This window comes from Eublepharis macularius, chromosome 1 (genome assembly GCF_028583425.1).
Source record: "Eublepharis macularius isolate TG4126 chromosome 1, MPM_Emac_v1.0, whole genome shotgun sequence".
NCBI classification, from domain to species: Eukaryota; Metazoa; Chordata; class Lepidosauria; order Squamata; family Eublepharidae; genus Eublepharis; species Eublepharis macularius.
The window spans coordinates 80638493-80665997 of NC_072790.1; the positions used below are offsets into that span (position 1 = coordinate 80638493).

General features: G+C 42.2%; 1 protein-coding gene across 1 annotated transcript; it reads left to right on the forward strand.

The window, feature by feature from the left end:
* NT5E (5'-nucleotidase ecto) lies at positions 1-26649 on the forward strand. Its single transcript, XM_055000573.1, has 9 exons — positions 1-398; positions 9672-9894; positions 12659-12847; positions 18057-18254; positions 18354-18508; positions 21843-21951; positions 22626-22775; positions 23886-24086; positions 26222-26649. The coding sequence occupies exons 1-9, from the start codon at positions 48-50 to the stop codon at positions 26380-26382; spliced, it is 1737 nt and encodes a 578-aa protein (XP_054856548.1). The 5' UTR covers positions 1-47; the 3' UTR covers positions 26383-26649.
* The last annotated feature ends 856 nt before the right edge of the window (positions 26650-27505 follow it).

Below are 27505 nucleotides of genomic sequence, written 5' to 3' on the forward strand. Positions count from 1 at the left end.
CCCGCTGTGCGTTTCAGTGTAGTGCGGGTGAGCGTGGCGTATCCAACATGGAGAGGCAGCGCGCCCAGAAGAAATGCGCGCAACGAGTTCCCGGGATGCTGCTGCTGCTGCTGCTGCTTTGCGATTCGCACTCGACTGCTTTCGAGCTCACTATCCTGCACACCAACGACGTCCATGCCCGAGTGGAGCAGACCAGTCGCGACTCCGGCAAGTGCATCGGGCAGGATTGTTACGGCGGCGTCGCGCGCAGGGCTACCATGGTCAAGCGGATCCGCGCATCTCAGCCCCACGTGCTGCTCCTCGACGCCGGCGACCAGTACCAGGGCACCGTCTGGTTCAGCTACTTCAAAGGCTGGGAGGTGGTGCGCTTCATGAACCTCCTGCGCTACGACGCAATGGTAAGTCTGCGCCCTTGGGCGAGCTGTTCCCTTGGCGTAAAGGGCCATAGCTCATCTTTTCCCTCAGGGGCTCGGAGGCCGCCCGTGTCAGCACATTCTTGAGCGCTTGGTGTTGGCTTCTGTCATGACTTGCTGTTCTCCCGTCAAGCCCGAGGATGTTGGGAACCATGCTGGGAAAGAGCAAGGGGAGAAAACGTCGTGAAGGAGGACCTCAAAAAGGAGGTAATAGGTAGAAACAGCAGAAGAAAAAGAAAGCAACGGAACTTTCTGCTGCGGAGACGGCTCTTCAGTTAGTGATAGTTATGATAGCCATGTTGGCCAGTTTGAGCCCCCCACCCCACCCCAGTATCAAACTTTTTCTTCATCTTGGGTCTCAGGGCAGGGTACACTGGAGGCTTCGAATCTGGCAGTGACCAGACCAGGCCTGTTTAACATCAACTGAACAAAGTTGTGTTTCAGGCAGGATCTTCAGGTTGTTTTTAAGTGCGGGAATGAAAAAGATATTTCCGGACACAATAGAAAAGTCCTGTGTCTGCCTTCTGCAGAAATGAAATGCAGTCATAAACTTAAGTAGACTGTCCTGGATGCAAAATAAGAGTTTAGGTTGAAGCAAGAGTTGCTGAAACCAGGGACATAATGGTCGAATAAGCAACACTTGTTTGGGGCTGGGTCTTTATTTCTTTGATATAGTTGTTAATGAACTGGTAATAACTTTTTAAGTCCACAGTCTAAATGGACTATAAAAAGAGAGAATGTTGTATAGTGGTTAGAATACTGGAGACCCAGGTTCAAAACCCCACATTACTATGGAAGCTTGCTGAGTGACCTTCGGCCAGTTCCTTTCTCTCAGCTTAACCTACCTTATAGGTTTATTGTATGAATAAAATGGGGGAAGGGAGACGACTTTGTGTCTATTGGAGAGAAGAGCAGAGTATATAAATAAATGTTCAAGCACCTATAGACTCTACAGTTGAGTGCTGGTTTGCCTTTCCTGGATGTAGTAATTGAGGACTGTTATCCACAGAGGGCAATTAACAAGTTTATGAAGTGGGAAAAAATTGATCTGCAGTGATTCTTGCCCTGCTTGTATAGAATCTCTCAAATGTTCCATCAGATCTCAGTTCATACCCATGATCCTTCATCGAACCATTGTGAATCAAAACATGGGGCTTGTGCCCATGATACAGTCTATGAAGAAGGATATTAGCCATTAAAAATACACCCTCACTGAAGATCTATGCTTGGCTCCATTTTTCAAGCCAGAATGACATCAAAAAATTTATACATCCTGACGACTTAGGAGACTGCTGTGCAATGTGGGGTATGTTGGTGTCCAAAGTCTGGCTTTTGCATAAAGCTCTCCAAAGAGGAATGCAAACAGGAATTCCATAGATTTGCCTTGGTGTACCTGAAGCCCTGTGGCGCAGAGTGGTAAACTGCAGTACTGCAGCCCAAGCTCTGCTCACAACATGAGTTCGATCCTGGCAAAAGCTGGGTTCAAGTAGCTGGCTCAAGGTTGACTCAGCCTTCTCTCCTTCCTTCCAAGGTTGGTAAAATGAGTACCCAGTTTCCTGGGGGCAAAGTGTAGATGACTGGGGAAGGCAATGGCAAACCACCCTGTTACAAAAAGTCTGCCAAGAAAACATGATGCGACGTCCCCCCATGGGTCAGTAATGACTCAGTGCTTACCTTTACCTGAAAAATAAGGAGCTTGGGGTTGCTGCACCCTCCAAAGAGGTTTTGAACTATTCCAGTTCATACCTGCATAAAATCTGTAGACTGTACCTCGCAAGCTGCCATGTAGTAGTGCCCAGACTAGAGCTTGGTTTTTGAGTGAAACACTCCAAAGTGGAGTGCCCCCAGATGTTCCATTGTATCGCAGTGCTAAATAGCTGAAATCAGTGGGCTTAGAGGTTGCACTCTCCTTAGGGTTGCACTGGATGATCTGAGGATGCTGCACCCCAGTATCTCTGTTTGGATGAGAGAGCTTTGTGGTGGCACAGTATCCATCTGGATGAAATTATTATACTTGGAGCAAAGCTGTTGGAGGAAAGCTGACACCCTGACAGGAACCCCGTCTCTTACTACTAGGGATTTAGGGGTACCCAGTACAAGGCACCACCTCCATCAAGGGTTCATTGCAGCCCAGGTCTGTGGACCAAGACATTGGAACTTCAGGCTTGCAGAGGAATTCAGAGCTCGGGAAGCAAAGCTTGCAGTCCCCATCCCACCCTGTGCAAAGAAAAGCACCCAGGCTTGGCAACAAATTGATTCCACCGGTCTCACTCTCACCCCCTTCTCCTTTTATGGTCACAGGAATTATACCTGCTGTTGGGTATAGTTAGACAAATTACTTTTAAGTCACATCATAGAATGGGCCCCCATACAAAACCTTAAATATACCTATAAATCTCCCGAATTATCAAACAATGACAGTTCCCTGCATTTTACATGGATATTATATTGTAATGTTCTGATCTCTATTTTGTATATCAAAGCTACAAAGGTAGTACTTCCTTCTTTAGTATCAGCTCAGAACAGCATATCAAATGTTGTGTTTTAGCAGAACCTTGTTATTGGCCATCAAATGTTTACATCAAGGGGATCTGCTTACTGTAAACTCCAGATATCCAGACTTCTTTATCCTATATTCCCCTATATACACCTATATTCAATCACTCCTCCCTTGTTTTCCTGCTGTGTACTCAAGTACCCCAATTTTCAGTCCTAGCCTGAATTAATCCATATTGCCCAGTCTGTGCGTAGGCTTATACCAGCTGTCCATCTTAATTAGCACAGGTAACCTAGAGTATAAACCCAGCATCCTTGGGGTGCTTTTTGGCCTTTTCCCCAGCCCTTCTTAAGCATCACAACAGTTGCTTTCTTTCTGTGCCTTGTTTTTTGTACTAGTACTTTTTGTGCACCCTTTTTGCATCCTTTTAATATGCTCCCCAAGATGCCTTTTGCACCCTATGTGCCTGTACATCAGGCAGCTTTTCAGCTTGTGAGTGCAGCTAAACACAATCCCTTGTGTTTACTGTTCTGGAGTTATTTTTGGAAATCTTCCACCTTCATCCCATCGTTCTTCAGGACAAGTTGTATGTTTTATCCTTGTACCACACCTACACATACACTAGCACATTTTGAAAAGTCTAAACATCATTTCAACTAAAAAATCTGATTTCTAACTGTTTTATAACCGTTTATGATATAAAATGTGTACAAATGAATATTCCTGTTTTTTGATGTGTTTTTGGTCTTTTTTCTAGTTTGTGCCTTTGTTGCAATTCCATTGTTTATTTAGTAATAATAAAGCCCCATTACTGAACTTGAGTTAAGTCTACAATTCCTCACAATTGCATTAGAGTAATAGGAAGACAGCCTGTTGCTGGTCTTCCTCTCTCCTCTCTCATTCAGCTCTCCTTGCTATGAGGTTATAGTGAGGATTAGTGTCACCCACAGGACCCTGGTGTATATAGGAATAGACCCTGGTTTACACATTAACCATTTTGGTGCCAGTCTACACTCTGGATGTGCTCAGAGGGATGTCTCCTATGGTAGAGGATAGGCATGGATAGCCATTTGGGTAACAGTACTGGACACTTAAAGCAGTTTTGTTTCCAATTATGTTGTACTAGCAACAAAGCCTGTTGTGGGGGGAAAATACAATGGGCTCTAGAAAGGAGAGAGTGGGTAGGCAGGCATTCGCTCCTCCTCCGTCACTGATTCCAGCAGGTGAAGGAGGGGGGTGGGCATTGTCATCTGCTCCATGCCTGATCTGCTTAATCTTGGCCATGTGAAGGCGTGGTAAGCTTTGATACCTGCTCCATGCCTGTTACATGCTGGGTAAAGGGGGGGGGGACATTGCCTCCTGCTTTGCACCTGACTATAGCTGGGTGAAAGGGGGCAGGCATTGACGCCTGCTCCAAGCTTGATCCCAGCTGGGTGAAGGGGGGTGGACATTGCTACCTGCTCTACACTGGGTGAAGGGAGGAACAGGCATTGCCCCCTGCTCTGCACCTGATCCTGACAGGTGAAGGTGGGTGGCGGGCTTTACTACCTGCTTTGCTCCTGATCCCAGCTGGGTGAAGGGGGTGCGGGCATTGCCACCTGCTCTGCTTCTGATTCTGACAGGTTGAGGGGGGGCAAGCATTGCTGCAGGGTGACGACAGGGTGGGCACTGCCTCCTGCTCAGTGGCTTAATCCAGTAGGTTGAAGAGGGCGGCATTGCCACCTGCTCTGCTCCTTATCCCAGCTGGGTGAAGCGAAGAAGGGCATTGCCACCTGCTCCACCACTAAAACTAGCTGGGTTAACGCAGGGGGTGGGCATTGCGAACTGCTCCACTCTTAATACCAGCTGGGTTACGGCGGGGAGCATTGTCACCTGCTCCACTCCTGATCCCAGTCAGGTGAAGGAGAGCGGGCATTGCCATCTGATCTGCTTCTGATTCCAGCTGGGTGAAGGGGGATGGGTATTGTCACTTGCTCTGCTCCTGATCCCAGCTCGGTTAAGGTCGGGACTGGGCATTGCCACCTGCTCCACTCCTAATACCTGCTGGGTTAAAGCACTGGGCGGGCAAAACTACCTGCTGTGCTTCTGATCCCAGCTGGGTGAAGGGGGGTGGGCATTGCCAAGTGCTCCGCTGCTAATACCAGCTAGGTTAAGGTCAGGGTTGGCATTGCCACCTGCTCTGCCACTAATACCAGCTGGGTTAAGGCAGGGGAGGACATTGTCACCTGCTCCACTCCTAATGCCAACTGGCTTAAGGTGGGGGATGGGTATTGCCATCTGTTCTGCTCCTAATGCCAGCTGGGTTAAGGCAAGGGGTGGGAATTGCCACCTACTCCGCTCCTAATACTAGCTGGGTTAAGGCAGGGAGAGGGCATTGCCATCTGCTCCACTCCTAATACCTACTGGTGGGGTTAAGGCAGGGGTGGGCATTGCCACCTACTCCGCTCCTAATACCAGCTGGGTGAAGGTGGGAGCGGGTATTGCCACCTGCTCCCATCCTGCTCCTGGCCTGGGTTTCCCACCATGGCACATTTTCTGGAGGGACATGGTGCCTTGCCTAGACTTCCCTCCATGGCAGCACCCTCTGGTGGTGCACCAGGGTATAAAGTGAGTTGTCTGAAATACGCTTACTCAATTATATAGTAGGATAATTGTAAATAAAGAAAATATTACAGACAATTCTACAATTAGATTTTCTTTGTTAAATTTAAGGGCTCCATTATTGCTTTTTGTAATCTTCAGATACTAACTAGTATGCAAATCCTGTATTTTTTCCTTTGAGGGTTGAGGGATAACAATGTATGGTAGGGGGAAGATGCACACATGCGTATGCGCACACAAAAACAAATGTGCTTTGTGCTGAGCTAGACCACTGGTCTGTCAAGGTCACTATTGCCTATTCTGACTTGCTGTTGCTCTCCAGAGTCTTAGGTGTCTTTTACATCACTTTCTGCCTGATCCTTTTAACCAAGGTTGCCAGGGATTAAACCTGGGATCTTTGCATGCTCAACATTTGCTCCACCACTTAGCTATGGCCCTATCCTGGTGAAATCACATAGCAGGGGAAGATTTGAATTCCCTCTTCCTTTCTTCTCCATTCTAGCAAATCCTGATCCAAATCACACATCCTTCCTCATGCAAGTTCTGATAGTATCTTAAAACACTGGTTGTACTGATCATGGCTCTTTCAACATCTTTATTAATTTGGCTCGTGTTTTCATTCAGAACTGAAGTTGGGCCACACATTCCAGAAGATATGAGATTATATTTTTGGGCTTAGTCCAGGAAAAGCTACCCACGTTCCTAGTATATATCAACAGCTGATGATGAAATGCACAATAGCAGTAAATATTGTGAAAGTACTTTTCTCTACCCCTTGGGAGAGCAGATGGCACATCTGTGTTCTGAGTCTGTAAGGTGTTAAGCTGTTTCAGGTGGATTGGGGACCAATAGGATACAGTTGTGAAAGGCTATCTTGCCTTGAAAAAACCGAATTCTGTTCAAAGTCAGATACTCAGCTTGTGCACTACGGCATATTTTTACTTTTCCTGAACGTAGCATCCTGGATGTAGCATCTGTGGAGAAACATTTTAAATGTCTCTCTATCTGGGACAGTGTTCATATCACCCAATAAGGGAAGTGTGTTCACTGCTTGGAGTACCTAAGAACAAGTCAGGCAGGATCAGACTAGTGGTACATCTAGTCCAGCCTCCTGTTTCACACTGTGCTTAACCAGATGCCTCTAGGAGATCAAGTAGGAGAGCATGGAGGACAAAGCCTCCCTCTGCACTAATATTCAGAGGTATTTCCATTCTAATCTTTGAATTAAATCTCTCCTGCAACATCTCTGAAGAGCTGTGACTGACTCAAAGTCACCCAGCTGACTTCAAGCGGAGGAGTAGATAATCAAACCTTGTTCTCCAGATTAGAGTCCTGCTGCTTTTAACCACTAAACCTATACCACCTGTTTCACTCTTCTTCTCTTGGGACTTGCCCGGCTTTAGTTGACTGCTTAAGGGAGACACCCAGAACAATTATGAACAAGAATACTTTGAAAATAATTTATGCCACACTGTAAATTTGCCTCCACATCACAAGACTATGGAAGTAGCATTTGTTCATATGCACTGCTGACCTCAGGAGGTCTCTAATCCCTATTGAGTGCCCCTTTTCCAAGATTCAATCTGAATTTGATTTAATTTAATTGATTGCTGCCTAAACGGCCAATTCTTTTACCAGCTCATAATTCAGCCAAAAGTTAATCCATCAGAATCAAGGTTGAGTTTAACAAAATGTTATTTTTAAGCGTACCAACCACCAGTTCACAGATTTATTTGTTTACTGAAGGTATTTATAGATCTGTAGACACAACAGGGTTTCCTCTAGGGATGCCAGTCCCATGCTGGGGGCAGGGGAATCCTCTCACCCTCCACCCCCACCCTCATTTACCTGGCTGGCAGGGGGAACATGCCTCCCGGGTGTGCTCCCAGGTGGCGTGGTGCGCTCCCGGGTGCTGCAGCAGCCTGATTTGGGCTGGATTCGACCAGAATCGGGCTGGATTGGACCAGATTTGGGTCACTGCGGAGCTTAATTCGGGCTGAATTGGGCCTGAAGCAGCCTGAATCCGGCCGCTGCAGAGCACAAGAATGTTCCCGTGCTCTACTGCATCCGGATTCGGGCTGCTTCAGGCCCGATTCACAGCCTGAATTGGGCCACTGTGGAGCGCAGCAGTATTCCTGCACTCAACATAGGCTGCATTTGGGCCTGAATCAGGCCCAATTTGACTCCCTGGGTCTTGCGGAAGTGCTCCCAGGACAGCATGATGATGTCATCTCCTGGAAGTGACATCATTGCACATGCGACAGGGGAAGCAATAAGGTAGGTGCTAGGCTTCTGACCTCCTACCGGTCAGGGGACCTGGTAACCCTCATTTCCCCCTATTGCTCAAAGTGGTTTCGGTCATTTTTAACCTAGCCCACACCTAAACAGCATCACAAATCAGAATAAAAACAAAACAACAATTAAGCAACAGGTCCTCTTAAATGTAAGTTTGCATGTTTTTCTGAACCATCTTCACTACACTGGGTGAGAGGCACTTGCTGTAATTGCCACTGGCACGCTGTGGCCTGTTGTATGGATAGCAAGTCTCTGGTGGGAAGGGAGTGGAACCTTTTCCAATGTAGTTTCTGGCTTCCAAGGACTTTCCCCCTTGGCTTTGTTTTACCAAGGCAATCCAAGGAAACCAAGGCAATATTGTTGTGGTTGCCTAGCAGCCTCCCAAATGTCCACTGAGAGTTCAGTGGGCATTCTTTTCTTAAAGCTATCAGTGTTGTTTCTGTTATTTTGGGGAATTTTAATCCCATGCTGTGGATTTTTTTTTTTAAGATTACAGATTTTTCAACAAAAATGGGAATTAGTTCAGGTTTATTGAGAAAGTAGTTAACAGTGTGTCATAGTATTCATAGCTCTGTTTGAATAATACAAAGTTCTTTCAATTGAAGAATAAAATCTGTTTTTTCCTCAGTCCTTCACCTCTTTATTTAGGGAAAATTAAGGTAGTACTTCTTTATACAGTTCAAAATTTAACTTACGGAACTAAAAATGGCTGCTAGCTTACATGACCTTAAAAAAGGACTAGGCAGTGCCTTTGGCAGAACTATCCTCTGTGCATTGTAGTTGTGCTATTTAAATGGAGACTTCATGTCCAGGGGCCACATGTATCTGAGTAGGTAATCTGAGCTGTATTGCCTCTGAACGTGGAGGTTTGCTTTAATTATAATTACTAAACAGCCCTTGACTGACTGCCAGATCAGTAACATGTTTAATATTTTTCAAAAATTGGATGCCATAATAGGTTATAACTGTCACCTTCAGGCACTCCTTGTAAGTAGAGGCATCTAGTTGATTGTTCCTGCTAAGAACAGAATGTTGGACTTAACAGACCTTGTATTCTTATTTTCAACTTTTGCCATAATACATCTTAATGACTGATGAAAGAGCCATGGCACATGTCTTGGTTCTTTGAGTATGCATCCTATCTTAAAGTCATCATTTGAAATAGCAGGTATTTCTGATTGAACATAAAGTTTAGAAAATCCAAATCAGCACACAGTATAGTAAGGTTCGTTCTTCCTTTGTTTTTATGAAAGAAAAGCATTTTGTTCTCGGTAAGTGGGAACTACTGATCCCTGAACTTGTTCTGCTGCTTCTATTACCCTTCTCTAGTAGTATCATGGAAAAAATTGTTTGAGGTGGGTAGCTGTGTTGCAAAATGGAAAATGTAATCTTTTTGCCAGCCTCTGTGGGGGGATGAAATACTTTCCTGACCTTCTGATTATTGAATCACTTATTTTGAATAGCATGTTACTTTTTCTGTTTGAAATTCAGTTCCTGATTCAGTTCAAGACTACTGACAGATTTGGGACTGAATTATGGTTTGCTAAAAAAAAAAAATCCCCTTTTGTAAACCAGCTTTTGGGCCTAGCTTCCTGTTCTGCTGGGCTTCATTAAAGATTATGTAAGAGATCTTGAGTTGGTGCATCTTCAAATGTTGTTACATAAACTGAAATATATGTCAGAGTGCTGGGTGGAAATAAATGGATATAGCATGCTACTCGTTTACAGATCTGTAGAACAAATTGTTCAGTGTGCAACAATTTTGTCTTCTAATTCTGTGTTTTATTAATGCAAATTTGTTATGATTTATGACTGTAACAAATAACTTTGTCTTCTCCATTTTTATTGTTTTTTCTTTCCTTTAGGCATTGGGAAACCATGAGTTTGATAATGGTGTGGCTGGATTATTGGATCCACTGCTTAAAAATGTTAACTTTCCTATTTTAAGTGCAAATATTAAAGCAAGTGCTGAATTGGCAAATAACATCACAGGGTATTTCCTTCCTTATAAAATATTAAATTTTGGCTCAGAAAGAGTGGGAATTGTTGGCTATACCACAAAAGAGACGCCTGTTCTTTCAAACCCTGGTATGCATTCCTTTAATATTCTTATATTTGATTATTAGGTTACTGTGATTTTTCACACCCCCTTTTATTTATTTTTAGTATTAAGTTGGTGATAAAACTGGTATGAATGCTAGTTTAATATCTCTGTGTGTGTGTGTGCGCGCGTGCGCAGAACCTATCCAAGATCCCATTCATGCACCAATAATGACAGTAGATGATTTTAGAATGGAAACAGAGATCACTTACTGGTTAGATACAGGGAATAGAACAGGGTTTGTTGTTCTTCTAAATAACCGTATCTACCATCATAACATTTGCTCTAAGGATGGAGATAATACCCGCATCTCACAGCGTTCTCAACTCCCCCCTTTTAAAAGTATTAACTTTTTTTTACAGCTTTGGAATAGTTCCAATTGGTATACCAATTGCATGCATTGTAGATTTACTCCCTCTGCTTGCAAAAAATGTAATAGGGCAACTATACAAGGTACTTATCTTTTCAATCACAGTTCTTGTATAGTACAAGTATAGGAAATCAATCTTTAATTTTACATGCTGATTCAGAATTAGGCTGGGAAACCATACAATTTTCCTTTTTTCTTCTTCTAAGGGTTCTTATTCAGGCCCTGGAAACTGGAAGAAAAATGGCCTTTGTTTCAGATTCTTAAGACTTAGATTTCAACTTGTTCATACAGAAAGGGATGTTTGCATGTTAGTGCAATTAGTGAATTGCTACGTGAAATAGTTTCTGTATCTAGCAACTTTCTTTTTTCTGAATTTTAAAGAATGGTGCCCCCACTGTAGCTTGATAAATGTCTACCCTTAGCCTATAATCTTTGTGCAAATTGCATCTCTCTCTCTCTCTCTCTCTCTCTCTCTCTCTCTCTCTAGTTGAAACACTGATTGAAAAATAGAAAAACAAAAGAGCAGACATCCACAGAAATGCAGGTTCTTGTTTCAGTTATCTGATATGATTGTAGTGTTCCAAATGCCTCAGTCCTAACATATGCACTGGTGTTTGTCTGCCAGAATGTTCCCAGTTCAAGTGCAAGGGCACAGCTAGACACCTTATTGTCAGAGTGGGACTTACCCTACTTCCAGTTTTCCAAAGCGGGGTATCTACAGGTCTGTGCTCCACAGCATAGCAAGGCTCGACAAAGCCAATGGTGCTGGGTCTCCATAGTGCCTAGAAATTTCACGGGGGAACCTAGTATTTTCAGTAATGATTTTATTGTAGCAACGTGGAGTGGTAGGACAAAGCTGCTTTATAATTTTCCATCAGAATGCTTTGACATAAATGTTCATAAAGTTCTTGTGATTACTAATTTATATGTAAACTTAGTTTTACAACAATTGATGGTGGATGAATTCCATGCTTGATTAGATGCTTTTTATGCTGTTTCCAATATACAGTTAAAATGGAACTTTTTAAAGCAATAATGGGAATATGAAAAACTGAGTTTAGGTTAGGGTTTGCCTAGATAGTATATTGCTGTATTATTTATTATTTAGGGTTTGCCTAGACACTGTATTGCTGTGTTATTTATCTACTGTGGTATTATATACTACAACACTTCAGTAACTTTTTATAATTTTAATAAAATTATGCGAAACTTTGAAGAAGTTAGGATTAGATTTTGCGGCCGGAATAATTAGCAAACACAAGTGTGGGCCCATGAAAATCATGGGTGGAGGATTCCCCTCGTCTACCCCCTCAGTACTTTTTCTTTTTCCTCCACTTCTAAAGACCCTTCCCAGTTTCTCCTTCCACCTTGCTGAAGACCTTTCCCAGGTTTTTCCCCACCCACCTTGTTGCTCTGGGCTTTGGATTGGCTTGCTGCTGCCATGCCTGGGCCTCTGTTACTCTGCTGGTGGTAGTGCACTGTTTTCAGCAGGGTCCATCCAGTCAGCTAGTGGAAGTCTGCACGTGCACAGACCCCAGGTAAGTGTTTTTTTGGGAGGGGAATTGTAGCCACCCTTCCAATTTTTTCTTGGGTTTTAGATTTTTCTGTAACCCTAGAGGATCCCCTGAGGATGCTGAAACATCTGATGTGTTCCCAAGAGGGCCCTGATCCACAGGTTTAAGTATCTGCAGACCGAGCCACTTGGTTATTAGTCACTTGACTCTATGGTCATTGAAATAAAAACCCTGAAGGCTGAACAGTTAGTCTGGTACGTAATTTTTTGGGCTGGCACTTAAAGCAAAAGAGAATTTGTTGAAGCCTGAAATACAGCCTCTTAAGAACCATTTTGGCAAGTTGACATAACAGTTATCCTAGTAGTAGTAGTAGTAGTAGTAGTAGTAGTAGTAGTAGTAGTAGTAGTGTTGGTGGTGGTGGTAGTAGTAGTAGTAGTAGTCTTGCTTGGCAACTGGAGCAGAGGCAGAAGTTTGTGCCCCTTGCACTGTGTGAAGGATCCCATCTTTCAAGCACAGCGTTTGTTCTCTTTCAGTTAAAGCAGGTTGTTTGGATTGGACTCCCTGTCTTTGTGAGTGTTCTTGTAAGCATTTAAAATGCACACCTAGTATATTTTCAATTGGTTCAGTAAGACGTGAACAAGAAAAATACTGGAATTACTTTCCACTATATATAGGTTTCTATGAACCTATATATCAACATGGAGCTAACAAAAATAGTAATGTAAGTTGTGTGACGTTTAGCATTGGCTCACAAACGAGAGTGCTGAAAATGAAAGAAAATGGTGTCACAGATGTTCTAGTGCTTAGATGTTGGGGAATCATGTTTTGCAACAGCACAATAAAATACCATTTTTTCTGGGTTTTCAGGGCAAGATTTATTGTTTGAAGATGAAATTGCTGCATTGCAGTCCCAAGTGGACAAACTCACTACTTTGGGAGTAAACAAAATCATTGCACTGGGTCACTCAGGTTTTCCTGTGGACCAAAGCATTGCTCAAAAAGTGAAAAACGTGGATGTCGTGGTTGGGGGGCATACGAACACATTTCTTTATACAGGTAAGTTATTTCTTTATAAACAAGAGAGGTTCTAATTAGCATTTCAATTTTTTGAATTCTCCAGCATCCGCCTCCTAAAATGATTCATATGTGTAAGCAGACCTCCAAACGCATATCACTTGCTAGATCTAGATCCATAGAAGTAAACTTTGTTATCCAGCAGTTGTGGGGAATAGGGATTGCTAGTTAATCAAAACTCCAGTTTATTACTGTGCCCTGCCCCCTCCTCATAGGAATCTACAGGAGCAAACCCCACTCCACTGAGAATGCCATGGCAACAGCTTCTGTACCTGGTAGGACCCCTTCCTCTCCTCAGGCAATGAGGTCACTATATGCTTCTGGAAGACAAGCAGGTCAGCTGCCAGGGAGCCCTTTGATGCAGACTGAGGGAATATGAGGCACCCAAGGATGATGTCTGCTGGCATAAGCACAAAGAGTGCGGAATCATTCCTCCTCCTTGCTGGAGTTCCCGTGCTGTATCCCATGCCATTCCCAAGGTACTCATTCTTCCAGGCGCCCATGCGAATGGCCAGGTTTCCCAGCATTAAACACAGAAATCAGACTTGGGATCAGGATTTCTCAAGGATCAGCAGTTCATACTGCTTGATAATATTTCTTTAAAATATTTCTATCCTGAACGGAAAATTTAAGATGCCTTCATTTGACATGAATGTTGGATACTAGCTTTGTGCAACCTGGCTGCAGCTGATCCAAACAACCAAGAAACTAGCAGGATCAAGATGGGTAACAGAATCCAATAAAGAAAATATTGTATCCCTTTATCTGTTTGAAAAACAAAATATATTATAAAAAAAAGAAATAAGTAAAAAAAAGAAAATACTTTGCAATGCGACTCCCCCCACCCACTGTCCCATACTAACTAGCAAATATTATGCAACACGACTCCCTCACCGCCAGCCCCCCTCACCATCCCATGCTAACTAACATCTCCTTCTCATGGCAATGCACCTTTTGCTTGTTGCTGCTTGCAGTTTAGCTCTCTAGCACTAACCCAGCCTTGGGAGAAACAGAGTGGAGAAAACCTTGGAAAGTATAAGACGGAGCATATAATCATTGACTTCATCTAAGTTCTTTCCTTTTCAACTGTTTAGTTGAACAGTTCTTGAGAAGTACCATTCGCTCCTCTTGTAAGCCTGGCTTGCCTGTTCTATTTTTAACATTTAGGCATTGCCGAGAGAACAGCTTCATCTGAGGCTCCTTTTCTCCCCAGGAAGTGGTTGGCTTTTGGTTTGCACAGTAATGCTGGACCATTTTCCAGTGGCCTATATTTTTGAAACATGATGCATGAATCATGTCTCTGCCCTGTTTTGGTCTGTCTTGCTTGTTTTTACCCCTTTCTCTTTCTTTCCAGCATAAACATGCCAGTATAAATCTCCCTGCCTTCTTGTACATTTCTCCCTAAGTTTGTTTAACCATTTAATTTCCACCTCAAGCAAGAGCAGCACACTTACCTGTATGTGACATGTTACATGTTAAAGTACATGTGTAAGGAAGGAAATGGCCTGTTTTTAGAGCCATCAGAAAAAGGCTGCATTTCCATCAATTGTGCAAAGTGGAATTGATTTACAGAGCCACCCTAAGTAGAGCTACATCCTTCTTATTGAAGTCAATGAGCTTAGAAGGGGATAACTGCTTAGGATGGATACAAGATAGATTAAAAAAAAATCCTCACTCAGTTGCATTGCCGATTTCTCATTTTTTTCCAGCTTTCTTTTTCTTTTATGGCTTGAATGCTAAGTACTTGAATTTATGGGAGGGTCTTTGCCTCCTTCCCTCTGCTATCCCAGTCTATCCCCAAAAGCAACTCCTAAAATTTTGGGTACCTTCGAGAAGGGTACGAACAAAAAGGGTGAGGAATGATTCCTATCAATTCCTCCTTTTTGCTATACTTCTGGTGTTGCATCTCATGTCTTTCCTAAAGGCGCCCTGATCTTTCAGAGTGGCTTTTCCAGGAGTTGTAGTGGGATGGAGAAGGCCACAAAAAAAATCCTTCCTGTGAACCTCACTGTCTAAGGAGCCCTTGTGGACCAATCCTATGTCCTTCCTTCATTGTTGTACAGTCTGATAAGTTATGTTGACTGCTCTGGTTGCACTTGGAGTGATCAAGCACCAGCCTTTTCATGCCAGCAGGCACTTATTTTTAAACAACCCCAAAGTGTCATTGTGTCAAGACCTACTTTTGGAGTCCAGCTCTTACCCTCTTTTCCCAGTTTGAAACACACAGCTTTATGGTCAGGAGTGCAGGCAGCTTCTGCACTTTTTTCTGCCGACTGAATATTCTTCAGACTTCCATTTATCATTGGTCACAACTAAAACACGTATCTTGTGGTCCACACAGATATGGAGCTGTTTAGATTCTATAGGCTCTTTGGCCCACTTAAACATTTCATTTTTTTCTTTGAACAGCATGCTTGAATAAACTCCACCAGGAACATCTTGCCTTTCGAGCACCGTTACAAATGAATTTTGGGTGCTATCCAGGACCCTAGTTTTGAGACAAGTAGCAGTGTCAGAGCCAGCATTCACAAAGAATCATTCACAGAATGAGACACTGGATGTCTGTGGAAGTCCAAAATCAATGTCAGTTCCCTCCACCCCCAGTGTTCCCTCCAGTGTACTATTAACTCTTTCAGGCAGCAAATAATATTTATTTCCTTCATTCTCGGTGAAGTGAAAACTCTGTAAAATAGATTGCATGTGTATTTACAGGCACATGAAATAGTTCACTTGAGGTAATGTAAACTTATCCTTTCATTTGCAATTTCCATCTCAGAGTTCAGTATTTTTCCATGTCAAAAGATTAACTTGGTTTGAGGTTTTCCACGGCTGTGCCCCTGTGACAGAACCCCAAGATTCAATATGGTTCAAAATCACCAGCTAGAGTGTCCGGGTTCTTGAACCCCTGGGAATTACGTGAGAATAATGCTTTAGCCTCCATTCCACATTGGGGCTACTTGGCCAGCTTAACCCTTTTTTGACAAAGGGTAACTGCTTTGGTCCAGATACCCTTTTGTCATGGAACTGCTCAGCCATTAAAATGGTGGGACCATCCTGAAATAATTCTCTGATTGACAGCCGTAGTCTCTGACATCAGATATGGAGCTTTGCTTGGGGCTGGTCAGATCTGGTGATCAATCTCACTGAGGAGGCTGGCTTAGGTCAGACTCCATTGCCCATAAATATCTGGGAGTTCTGAACTTTTCTTTGTCCCTGCTTTGGAACAACTTAACATCTAGAGACCTCAAGACCAGTGGGCCAGGGCTTAAGGATTCATCCACTATCTTGGTATTGCAAGGAACTCTGTGCATGCTCTGAGGAACCTGCTACAACCTAGATAAAGTGTACTTGGCTGAGTTAGCTCAACATTGTTTTTATTTGAGCGTCTGAGTGCTGTATGATTGTGTTTTGTATTTTGTCTTCTTTCCTAACCATTTTGAATCCACCCATCATTTCCCCTTTTTCGATATAATAAACCTTCTTTCTGTAAAGGCATTTTTGGCTTCCTTAGTACAATATATTGCTCTGTGTTATTTCTCTAAATCTTTTCCCTATGTGCCAGGCTGCTTGGGCGCTATATATTTTGCTATATTTTTCAGAGTATAAGGTATTTTCCACCCTGTTACTTTGTTATTTTACCAGGACTGAGCTGGAGGGGTACCTTCGCAGTGGGTCCATCTAGATCTTTTCAAGAGGTTCCTGAGTGGTGGCAACTGATTACCTGGGTGCTTTCCAAGGAAAGCTTGGGCTAAGGGAGTTCCCAGCAAGGAAAGTCTCTCCCCCACCCTTCCTAACCATTACAGTCCCCAAATAGCCACTCCTAAAGATCAGATGACTCAGCGAGGTGGCTCAGTCTCAGAAGTCCTGGGTTCTAACCTTGGAATTTCCATTCAGAGGATCTCAGATGGTGGGGCTGGGAAATTCCTTTGTTCTGGAATCCTGGAGAGCTGCTGCCAGTCAGATTAGATAGTGCTGACCAATTGTGTGACTCATTATAAGGTGTATACTCAGTACACGCCCATAAACTTTAAACTGGCCACAAAAACAAAAAAACCCTGGTGTCATTGGCAGACTTACTTGTAATGTCTTGATTTGTGCAGGGTTTGTTTTCATTTGGATTAAAGGCCATTGTTTCAATTGCAGTAATCAAAGCAGCCCAAACTCGTAACATTATCAAGAGGTCACCTTTTCCTCTAGGATAATTACAAAAAAATCTGCTAAAGACATCAAGCTGCAAGGCACATTCATTTCAAAAACATTTTCATTTATAATAAAATGGAACTGATTTTTCTGTATGTCTTTTTGGGGAGTGGTGTTTGTATGCAGAAGTCACATACATTAAAAGTTTAACAATAAATATTGAATGCCAATTTTGAGATGTGTACATTACCATAAGTCAGGACAAAATGAGTGGAATTACTTTGGACAAAGTAGACATCAAATTTCAATTGTTCCATAAATACAGTGACAAGATCAGGGACAAGATCAGATTATCGTCACAAAGTCAGAACGCTGAGGTTAACTATGGTTGCATTCTACAATGGATCAGGCCTAAAGAAGGAGCTATGGATGCAACTAGAATTGTGTTTGTGGTTTCTGCTTCAGCCATTCACATGGCTTAACTAGCCAACTCTTTGACTGCATAAGAAGTTGCAGAGGAAACTTGTAAAATACTGTCATGGTTTTCATGCATTTCTCCTTTCAGCATTAGTGTAATATGGTACTTTTTACTAAGTCAATTTTGTGATGTTTTGGTTGGTCCCAAGAAAAAAATATTATACGATTGATCATTGGAATTTTTCAGTAGACAGATATGGCTACTTTTATATACCCTGTCCATCTGTCAGGGCTGTGAGACGTGCCTCTACCTATTTGTGGTTGGTTTTTTTCCTGTTGTAGCCCTTGTTCTCTGGAACAGCCTTACAAAAGAGGTCAAAAGATTTTCTGCTCTACTGGCCTTCAGGGGATCTTGCAAGACAATATTATTTAGTAGGGGTTTTTATTAATATGGAGAAATTTAGTTAGAATGGTGTTTTGTTTATGATTGTGTTTTTAATTATTGTTCTTTTATCTTTTGTGATGTAAATTGTCCTGAGCCCCTTATGTGTGGGCAGGGTGGAATATGAATGGCTTTAAATAAAGACATTATTGTGTATGTACTTTGAAGTTGGTTCTCCGCTCATCTTTACAGGGACGCCACCTTCAAATAATATACCAGCTGGTGATTATCCATTCATGGTGAAATCTGATCATGGCCCTCAAGTACCTGTTGTTCAAGCTTATGCTTTTGGAAAATACCTTGGTTACTTGAGTCTTACATTTGATAAACAAGGAAATGTAATAAGTGCATCAGGAAACCCTATCCTACTAAACAACAGTATTCCAGAAGGTATGAGAAAAGTATCTGTCTCTGTGAATGAACAGCTTAGTAATCCTTGTCCATCATCTAGCCCACTGTAGTCTTTACCTTGTCCTGGTTCTGTTTTAGATGCAGAGGTGAAGGCACAAGTTGATATGCTGAGGGTTCAGCTGAATAATTTTTCTTCCCAGGAGATAGGAAAAACCATTGTGTACCTGAATGGTACAAGTGAAGCATGCCGTATCCAAGAATGCAACATGGGAAATCTGATTTGCGATGCTGTGGTAAGAAAGAAAGCAGTCTCTCAGCTTCATAACATTACATTGTTGTCTGCTGCTGAATATGCATTCCTTCATACAGTAGCTTATCTCCATAACAGAAAACCATTGAATGGATTAGACCTACTTGAGAGTTGCTTAGGTTTCCTTTTTGGAATCATTTTAAAACTGATATACTGAGGTGTCGTGTGCTTAGTGCATTGGACTAGGATCTGGGAGAGATGGCTATGAATCCCCTTTCTGCCAGAGAAGATTGCTGGTTGACCTTGGTCTTGTTAAACATTCTCAGCCTAACCTAACTCAGAGTGGTTGTGAGGATGAAATGGAGGTCAGGAGAATGAGGTAAGCTGGTTCAGGCCCCTATTGGGGAGAAAGGCCAGGTATAAATAACGTAAATATTTCTATACAATGCCTGCTAATGGCTTAAAAACACCCAACCCTTAACATTTTACATAATAGAATGGCTGTCTTAAATACGAATTCTTTCCTACTCAGTTTTCTTGTTCCATCTTGTATGTTTATTCTTTGCTGATAAAAGCCAGCTAAGATTCTGACAGATGGGTTATAGCCTCTCCCATTAAGGAGGACAAAACACTTCATAGGTTTAGAACTAGTTTGTCTGGCACTTGCACAAAAGGGCAATGCTCTGTTTTCTCTACTTCGTTGCTGGAAGAATTTTTATGTCAGCGTGGCACCAATTCTGGAAAAGAACCTGGCTGAAATAAAAATTCTGAAAAAATGAGGGTGCAATCAAGGCAAAGCAAGAGGGGATCAGGGTTTAAAAGTAATTAAAGATAGAGACTTCAGATCTTTATCACTGAGCTCTTGAGTCTCAAATGGCTTTGCCCTAACCCTACAGTCTCAACTTTGTCGAGCCTTTGGGAACTTTTGGAATTTTGAGAACAGGTAGTGGACACCATAAAAAAAAATGGCTGCCATTTACAAATGGCTGCTCCAGTTACAAAATCTTGGAAGTTCCAGAAAATGTTTGGAGGTTTCAAGTCAGCCTTCTATGATGGGGCCCCTTCTTATTCAAAGGTGATGGCTCTTGGCCTCCTTTATGCCAGTGAAGTGGAGAAAGAGGGTTGGCTCTTTTCAAAGATATGCCTGGGCTCTGGCATGTGCCATGGATCCCGTAGGCACCACATTGGGGATTAGTGGCAGCTTTACTGATGATGGAGCAGCAACAAGTATAGCATTTGCTGTATTCCCTACTCCATCTACTGTGCTGCTTATTTTTAGGCCAGCAAGTCTAAAGAGAACCTTTGCTCTTGTGCCTAGCAGGCACAGTACCAAGTAGGACAGAATAGCAAGCAAATGAGAGCAATTGGTAAGCCATTAATACTGTTATTGGGGTAGACACCACCATTGGAAAGACAGTTTTCTCATTGGAACTCTCTTAGTGGCTAGATTTGCTTGTAAGCTTACTGATAAGTTAACATCCTTATCACATATCTGCTGAATTATGGATTTCCCCAACAGCTTCTCAACACATTATTGCACAGTCAGATAGAACACTGCCAGATACAAAGATTTCTGAATATTACGAGCTGTTCTTCTTTAGATTTGGTATAACAATGTTAACAAATAAGCATTGTTTGTGCAGCTTGCTTTATTTGCAGAAGAGTAAGGGTAGGTGATGTTGCCCAGTTTCCCTTCTTAGTTGTAGTACCTCCCCCGTGTTCCTCTAGCCCTCAGCAGTGTTCAAGGGTGCCCCAGTGGATTAGTGGGGAAAGAACCATTGCTGAGAAATACCTTCTTATAGCAGCATGAATATAACCCGCATGAATCTAATCTATGAATCTAACCCACACGAATCTAACCAGCATGAATCAAATCCAAAGGCACTGAGTTTCAGGGCTGAGCAAGATCCAGGCTTCATGAGTTAGTCTAACACTCCTTTCTGTTACATTACGAGATGCAAGACTCAATAAATTGTGACAGAAAATTACTTGAGCATTTGAGTAGATAACCTTAAATGCCATACTTGAGAGATGACAGGTGCTCTATAAGAAAAATGAGAGGAGAGGTTGTATTCTTCCGCTGAAGCAAGCTGATGCACTTTGTGCCTCTTAATCTGTACATGTGTGAAAGGTTTCCTGCTAGAGATGTTGCTTCTCCAGTGTGAGCCCAGTTCCCATCACCACCTTCACAGAGCACTTTACATTCAGACATCGACGTTGGTTATCTGTTTCACTCCTCGCCATCATTCTAAGCTGCAGCATGAAAATGTATTCATTTAAATATTCATAGGTCATTCCCCCCCCAAAACAAACGTTTTTTAAAATGGGGAGGTTGGTTTATTAACATGGCAATTGTCAGCCAGTCAGTGCATTTCTACAAATGAGGGATGTCAAATGACCTGCCAACATCTTTTCCACACTGTGACACTGAGAGATCTCTGTCTTTTGGTGCTACACCTCTGAAGATGCCAGCCACAGCTGCTGGCGAAACGTCAGGAACGACAATGCCAAGACCACGGCGATACAGCCTGGAAAACCCACAACAACCACCGAGGGATGTATTCTCACAGAGTTCTATACTGGACAAGGAGTTTCTAAGTTTCTATCCAGGTCTGCGAATTCATTTTTGAAACAGTTTTACTGATCACCCAGCATACATCTGTTTGCAACTAATAACTAATACAATCCTTGGTTCTGGACTTACATCAATTAAGGAGGATTGTGTTTTTTCTTCTACTAGGAATATTCAGCCCAAAGCAAGAAACCCATGAAATTCTTGTGTAGCTGATCTCATAAACAGTCACTTAGATTGTGACATAAACTCATAGAATAGGTTCTGTAAATTTCTCATTGGAAGGAATTAATGTATTTATCCATACAGAGGGATATAATGTATTTATCCATACAGAGGGATATTTATAAGAACAAGTGTAAATAGAACAAGTGTTATAGAATAAGACCTGTTTTGTTGTTTTCAGTATATATCCCATACATTACAGGGATTTCTCATCTTATGATGACATGTTTAAAAATAAATATAAGTTATTTATATTGGGAGAGAGAAAACAAGCCAAAGCATAATTTTATCCCTCTTTGGTGCTCACAATAAGAATTAATAGAGGGGTTAACATTTGTTATAGAATAAGACCTGTTTTGTTGTTTTCAGTATATATCCCAAACTTTTAAAAATTAAAATAATTAACTAGTATAGCAGCAAAGCTCCCCTTGCCATTTAATAGCATAATAGGTCAGATCCAAAAGTTCTTTTTACCATGAGTTTATAAGACGCTTTGCAAGACAATTGCTAGAATCCTTGAAGATAAACTGAAGCAAAAACTGAAAAATGATAGAAATTATTTTCTTTGTGAATGTTTTAGGTTTACAATAATCTTAGACATCCAGATGATAATCAGTGGAATCATGTTTCGATGTGCATCATAAATGGTGGTGGAATACGGGCACCCATTGACGAACGAAACAATAATGGTATATATAGTTTTAGGGCTGTTTTGAGGCAATGCTATTTCAGTTTGTTCTTCATTTTCCACACTTCTGAGAACTAACCTAACTAGGTTTTGGGTTTCTTATCACTTCCCCTTTTATTTCACCACTGTCAAGTTTTTCTTGCACCTGTCAAACTATAAACACTTTTTCTTCTTCAAACACCACACATTTCAGCTAGAAGCTTTTAAATTGAAGCAAAAATTTACTTATTCATCTCTATGTGAAGGCTAGTGAAAATTTCTTCCAGCATCTCCACATGGCCCAGGGCCATACCACACCACACAGATCCTTTCTATCACTTGAAGGCATTCCAGCCCACAACTAGGTGTTGTAACATTGCGGTGCAGCATTTTCATGCTATAAAGATCCATGTGGTAAGCAGCACTATATTCTGTATGACCCTATGTGGACAACGTCCTGTTGCCCCAATAAGCATTTTTAACACTGGCTAAGAGGATACAGTGCTCTAATTTTTGTATTTTAGCATTAGGGTGCATTGAATTGTGACTTGCTCAGTCAGTGAAATTCTTCATGGTGCAGGAATTTGAACTTGGGACTTCTTTGTTAAAGCAAATGTGTTCTCCACCTCAGACTGTGTCAAAGTGATGAGTCCTATAATATATTACATTGTAAAAACTGTGTTTCGTTCCATTCAGGTACCATTACTTTGGAAGAGCTGCTAGCTGTAATGCCCTTTGGAGGCACTTTCGATTTGCTACAGATCAAAGGTTCAACTCTGAAAGAAGCTTTTGAGCACAGTGTTCATAGACATGGGAAAGGAACAGGTGAACTGCTACAGGTTGCTGGTAAGGTTTGTTGCTTTCATCAGCAGTACAGAGTCCTAAAGTTGTCTCTTTAATAAATAAACTTAAGAACTTTCTGATCTGACTTATCACACCATGCTAAAGGTTAATTCTGAGCTGCTTCCAAATGTACTGTGCAGAATATATTCTGTCTAAAGGGCAATTATGGGCAACAGGCAAATGTCAGCTCTCTAGGGCTGTTTCAGGTTGAGGAAAAGGTCCCTTCTCCTCTCATGTAATGATCCAATCAAAACTGGACCTCTATGCACCTGGGAATTTAGTTCTCATCTGAGAATGTCCAGAAATCAGCCTGTAGGATCCATGGTGGACTATGCATCAGCCCTAAGACCGGCTACTTGTATTTGGAATTTCTGATAACAATGCATTTCAGCTAATGGCTGGAATAGAACTACATTTAGTCACAGCAATAAATATGCATTCTAAGGCTTGCCACACTTAGCATTTTTAGATAGTATTTCTGGCTCTATTTATGAATGATCAAATATTTTTAAGCTGTAAAGATCTGCCTAGAGAGTTTTTAATTTACTATTTAAAAAAAACTGTGTGCTGCTTTCCCACACATGATACAATTAAAAGAGGAAGCAAATCACAAAACGGCAACCATAAGTAGGCCATGAGAGGTTCCAAGCCAGTCGAGTCATCCTTTTATGATGGAAGCGGCTCATTTTGGAATAGTTTTTCCTACAGTCGTGTGAAGCACCTCCTGGCTCCAATGAGATGAAAGAAATCCAGGATTGGCTTTTTGCTTTGAAAAAAATTTGTACAGGTAGGAAACACAAGGGCAGATGCCACACTAGGGATTACTATTGTGAAAGAACAAAAAATACCGTGTACTACAAATCAAGATTAACCAATGTAGACAAGCAGAAGCTTGGGAGATTGAATAATGCTACCACCGTCATTGGAGTACATCTTAAAACATTCAGAAGAACTGCTGAATGCATAGAAATGACACAGGAAAAGATTTTTAAATAGAATTTTTGCTCATAAGGGACACTGCCAAGGAGCAGTGTAGTAACTTCTCAGATAAGTTTTTATAGATTGAAGGGAAGCTGATGAGTAAAAATATTGTTTAACCTTGTTTCTTATTAGGTATACACGTGGTATATGATCTTTCCCAAAGTCCAGGAAGCAGAGTGGTCAGTCTAGAGGTTCTTTGCACAGAGTGTAGAGTCCCGGTCTACATGCCGCTCCAGATGGAAAAAACATACAAAGTGATTTTGCCTTCTTTCCTTGCTGGAGGAGGAGATGGGTATTACATGCTAAAAGGAAGCTCAAATAACCATAGTAGTGGTAAGCATTTGAAGATCTGTGTATGTAGCATATCAGATGCATATTAGAGATACCTATGAGACTCTACAGCTGATAAAACTTCATTCAGACATGAAAAATTAAGTTTATGAAACCACATTTGATTAAGCTGTGGTTTAGTGTTGCTATTTGATGCAGGCAGCCGAACAATCTCATTGCTTTTTGGGTTCTAAACCGGGATTCTACCCCATGGTTTATACTTTGTTTTTTAGTGGTCATTTATACTGTGGTGGTAATGTTTAAATGGGGAAAAAAACTCAAGTTATTGAGTAACCTGTCACAAAAGCACACAGCAACACAGAACCTTTCCTCTCAAACTATAATCAGTTATCAATCTTCTGGAAACTTGGGGGGGGGGCATCTTTAGAGGACAGTCAGGAGTAGAGATGGGCACGATCGGTATTACGATAGAAAAACATCCACGATAGTGGCGTTTGCGTGATTGGGACCCGTCGGATCGGTGCCGTCCATGGTGACCGATCCAGCATTCGGTGTGTGTGTGTGGGGGGGGGGGCTTGATCGGGGCCATCGGGATCTGATTGGGGATGCAGACAATCAGGCGCCAGTAATCTATTCCTGGGGCAACGGAGCCAGGGGAATGCCTGAGCTGTGTTTGCCCTCCTTCTGTTGCCCTGGAACCCAAATGGAAGCCCAGCTTTCCTTGATTAGCAGGGCTTCCTTCCAACCATGGAGCAGCAACGCACTCATCAGTTGGGAGAAGAGATCCAGGGGAGGGAGGGGGAAGGGGGTGTTCTGTAGCCATGGGCACGCCAAATGTTTTTTGCTTTTTTAAAAAAACGGGGCTTTGTAGGAGGAATGGCTGTTTTTCTGTCTGCCACTCTCTGTTTTTAACCTGCTTTTAAAACGCTGTATTTTGTGGGAAAACCTCATTCATGGCTCTGTGTGTTTAAAATATGCTTTTGGAAGACTGGCTGCTTGCTTTTAAAATTGGGTGGAGAGGAATGGAGGATTCTGTCCCTGCATTTTTTAAAAAGTTGTCTGAAACATGTTGACAGGGTCTCTCTCTCTCTGTATTTGGAGAGGCAGGGACGGGTTAAAAACTCCCCCCCCCCGCTCTAAGTGTGTGTGTGTGTGTGTGTGTGTGTGTGTGTCCTCGGGTCCGCTGGACCCGGCGGTCGCCGCCACCACACACCTTCTCACATAGCTAGGAACAGCGGGGCGCCCCTCCGCTTTTGCCTCCCCGATCTGATCCACGGATCGGAAACGGGAGATGATCGGTGTGGATCGGTGATTTGGGGTCGTTGCCAGCGCTGATCCCCGATCAGCTTGATCGGTAATTTTTTTTGGATCGTGCCCATCTCTAGTCAGGAGTAGGTCCCCTAAAAATTAGATGGAGTTTGATTGAAAAATGCAACCTCCAGCCCCTGAATAGCCCCCAGATATTTTTCCTAAAGGGAGTAATGGAGAATGGGTGGGGGCACCTTCTTTGGGGGACCATAAAATTGGCCCCTGGGATTCAGTCTTCATGAGACTTGGGGGGGGGGAGATTTAGATAACGGTCAGGAGTGGGTTCCCACCAAATTTGCTGGTTTGGTTGAAAAAATGACCCCTCCAGCCCACCACATATCTCCCAGAGGGATTTTCCCATAGAAAACAATGGCTGAATTTTACCAGTTTTTTTTTTGAAAATTCAGGAAACCTGATTTGGAATACATGGATTTTGCTGAAAATACCAAAAATCCAGTATTTTAATCCAAATTTTGAACTGAACTGCACACCCCTATTGTCTTGCCTGAAATGTCTGTCTCCACTCCATTCCTTCCTATTTATTATGATGACCAATAGCAAGCAGGCTGTTCATGTGCCAGTGCTGTACCAGAGCAAGAGGGCTTGGGATAGCAGTTTGATGAATTTGCTGAGGTGTGTGAAGACAGAGAAAAGGCAGATGCTGATTTAAGAAAAACTGTCGTCTGGTTGACTAACCAAGTTACATGCAACAAACTGTCTTTTTAAACAAAATAGTTCATTGTGTTGTGTGAATGCAACCCAGGTGTTTTTAAAAAGTGAACAAATAATATGTATATATATCATGAATAGTACATTTAAGTAATACGAATTACTATATTTCACCCATGCCATTTATTCTTTTTAAACAGGTGACCTTGATGTTGCAGTTGTTTCCAACTATATTTATAGGATGGGGAAGGTATTTCCAGCAGTTGAAGGTCGTGTGAAGTTTTCAACTGGAACTATAGTCCAGGGACAGCATAATTTTGTTTTTGGATTATTTGTTATACTTTTGTGCTTCGTTCTTTAATATTTTATTTTGATTCTTTAAATGCAAGTTTGGGGTTCCGACTGGAATTTTTCTAGATCTAGCAGTTGGTTAACATGTTAACACAATCCCAGGCTCCAGTTGATTTGAAGACTGGGAGGCCAGTATGTAAATTGTAAATAGTACCAGTGCCACTGGAAGAAACATGTTTTATGGTTTAATATATCTGTATGTGTAAGTATTTGGACCATGTTATACCAGTGTAAATAATTGATGAAACATGCCTTTGACTTCTAAAATAAATGAGCAAACCAAAAATGTGAATGTTCTCTCTAAGCCTTCAAGAAATTACATATCACAAAACATTACCTAAGCCAAAGTATTTTTATACTTCCTTTTGACCAAGAAGAGCCCAAATAGTAAAAGCTTTACTAACAAAATTATAAATCAGATCATCTTAAGTTTCCATAACCACATCAAATTAAAATGGAGCCTTCCTATAAGTCATCAATTCAACTCAAAAGTCCTTGCCTTGGCACCCCAAATATGATGACAATAAGGACACCAGACATCGTGCATGTGTAAATAAACTGCCTCTTCTGAGGGTAGGTTGCACTAGACAACCACCATGGGAACACACCAGGCAGGTCCACTGTCTCCAAATATGGCAAGCAGTTATTGCTGGCCTTGTTTATCTCCAGCCCTTCTGTGCCGAGGGGTATTTCTTGTGCCTCTCCTGATGGGTTGCAAGACACCTACCACATTTAAGAGATGTTGCTGAGCAGCCAGGGTGCACTCCATCACGTGCCGTCCAGCAGCTTGGCATAGGATGGCCTGTTCCAGACACCACCCATCACCATGATACCTCTGGGTGTTTGCCACTTAACTCTACTTATCCTGAGCAACCCACCCTATTCCTGCCATATAAGGGGATTAACCTATCTTAACTCCTCTTGCCCCACCTGTTGACTCTTAAGGCTGTGCAGGCCTTGAGAGAGATCAGCCGAATAAGGGGCATAGCCCACCTTGGAAAAGTGAACCCCATCACCCTTGTACAGGTGCAGCATATCATTCTCAAGTGAACTGCCAGTACCTCAGGATGATGGTCTGCTCTCAAGTCCTGACAAAGAGAGTGCAAGTGCTAGCCACACAACTCCCATGCTTG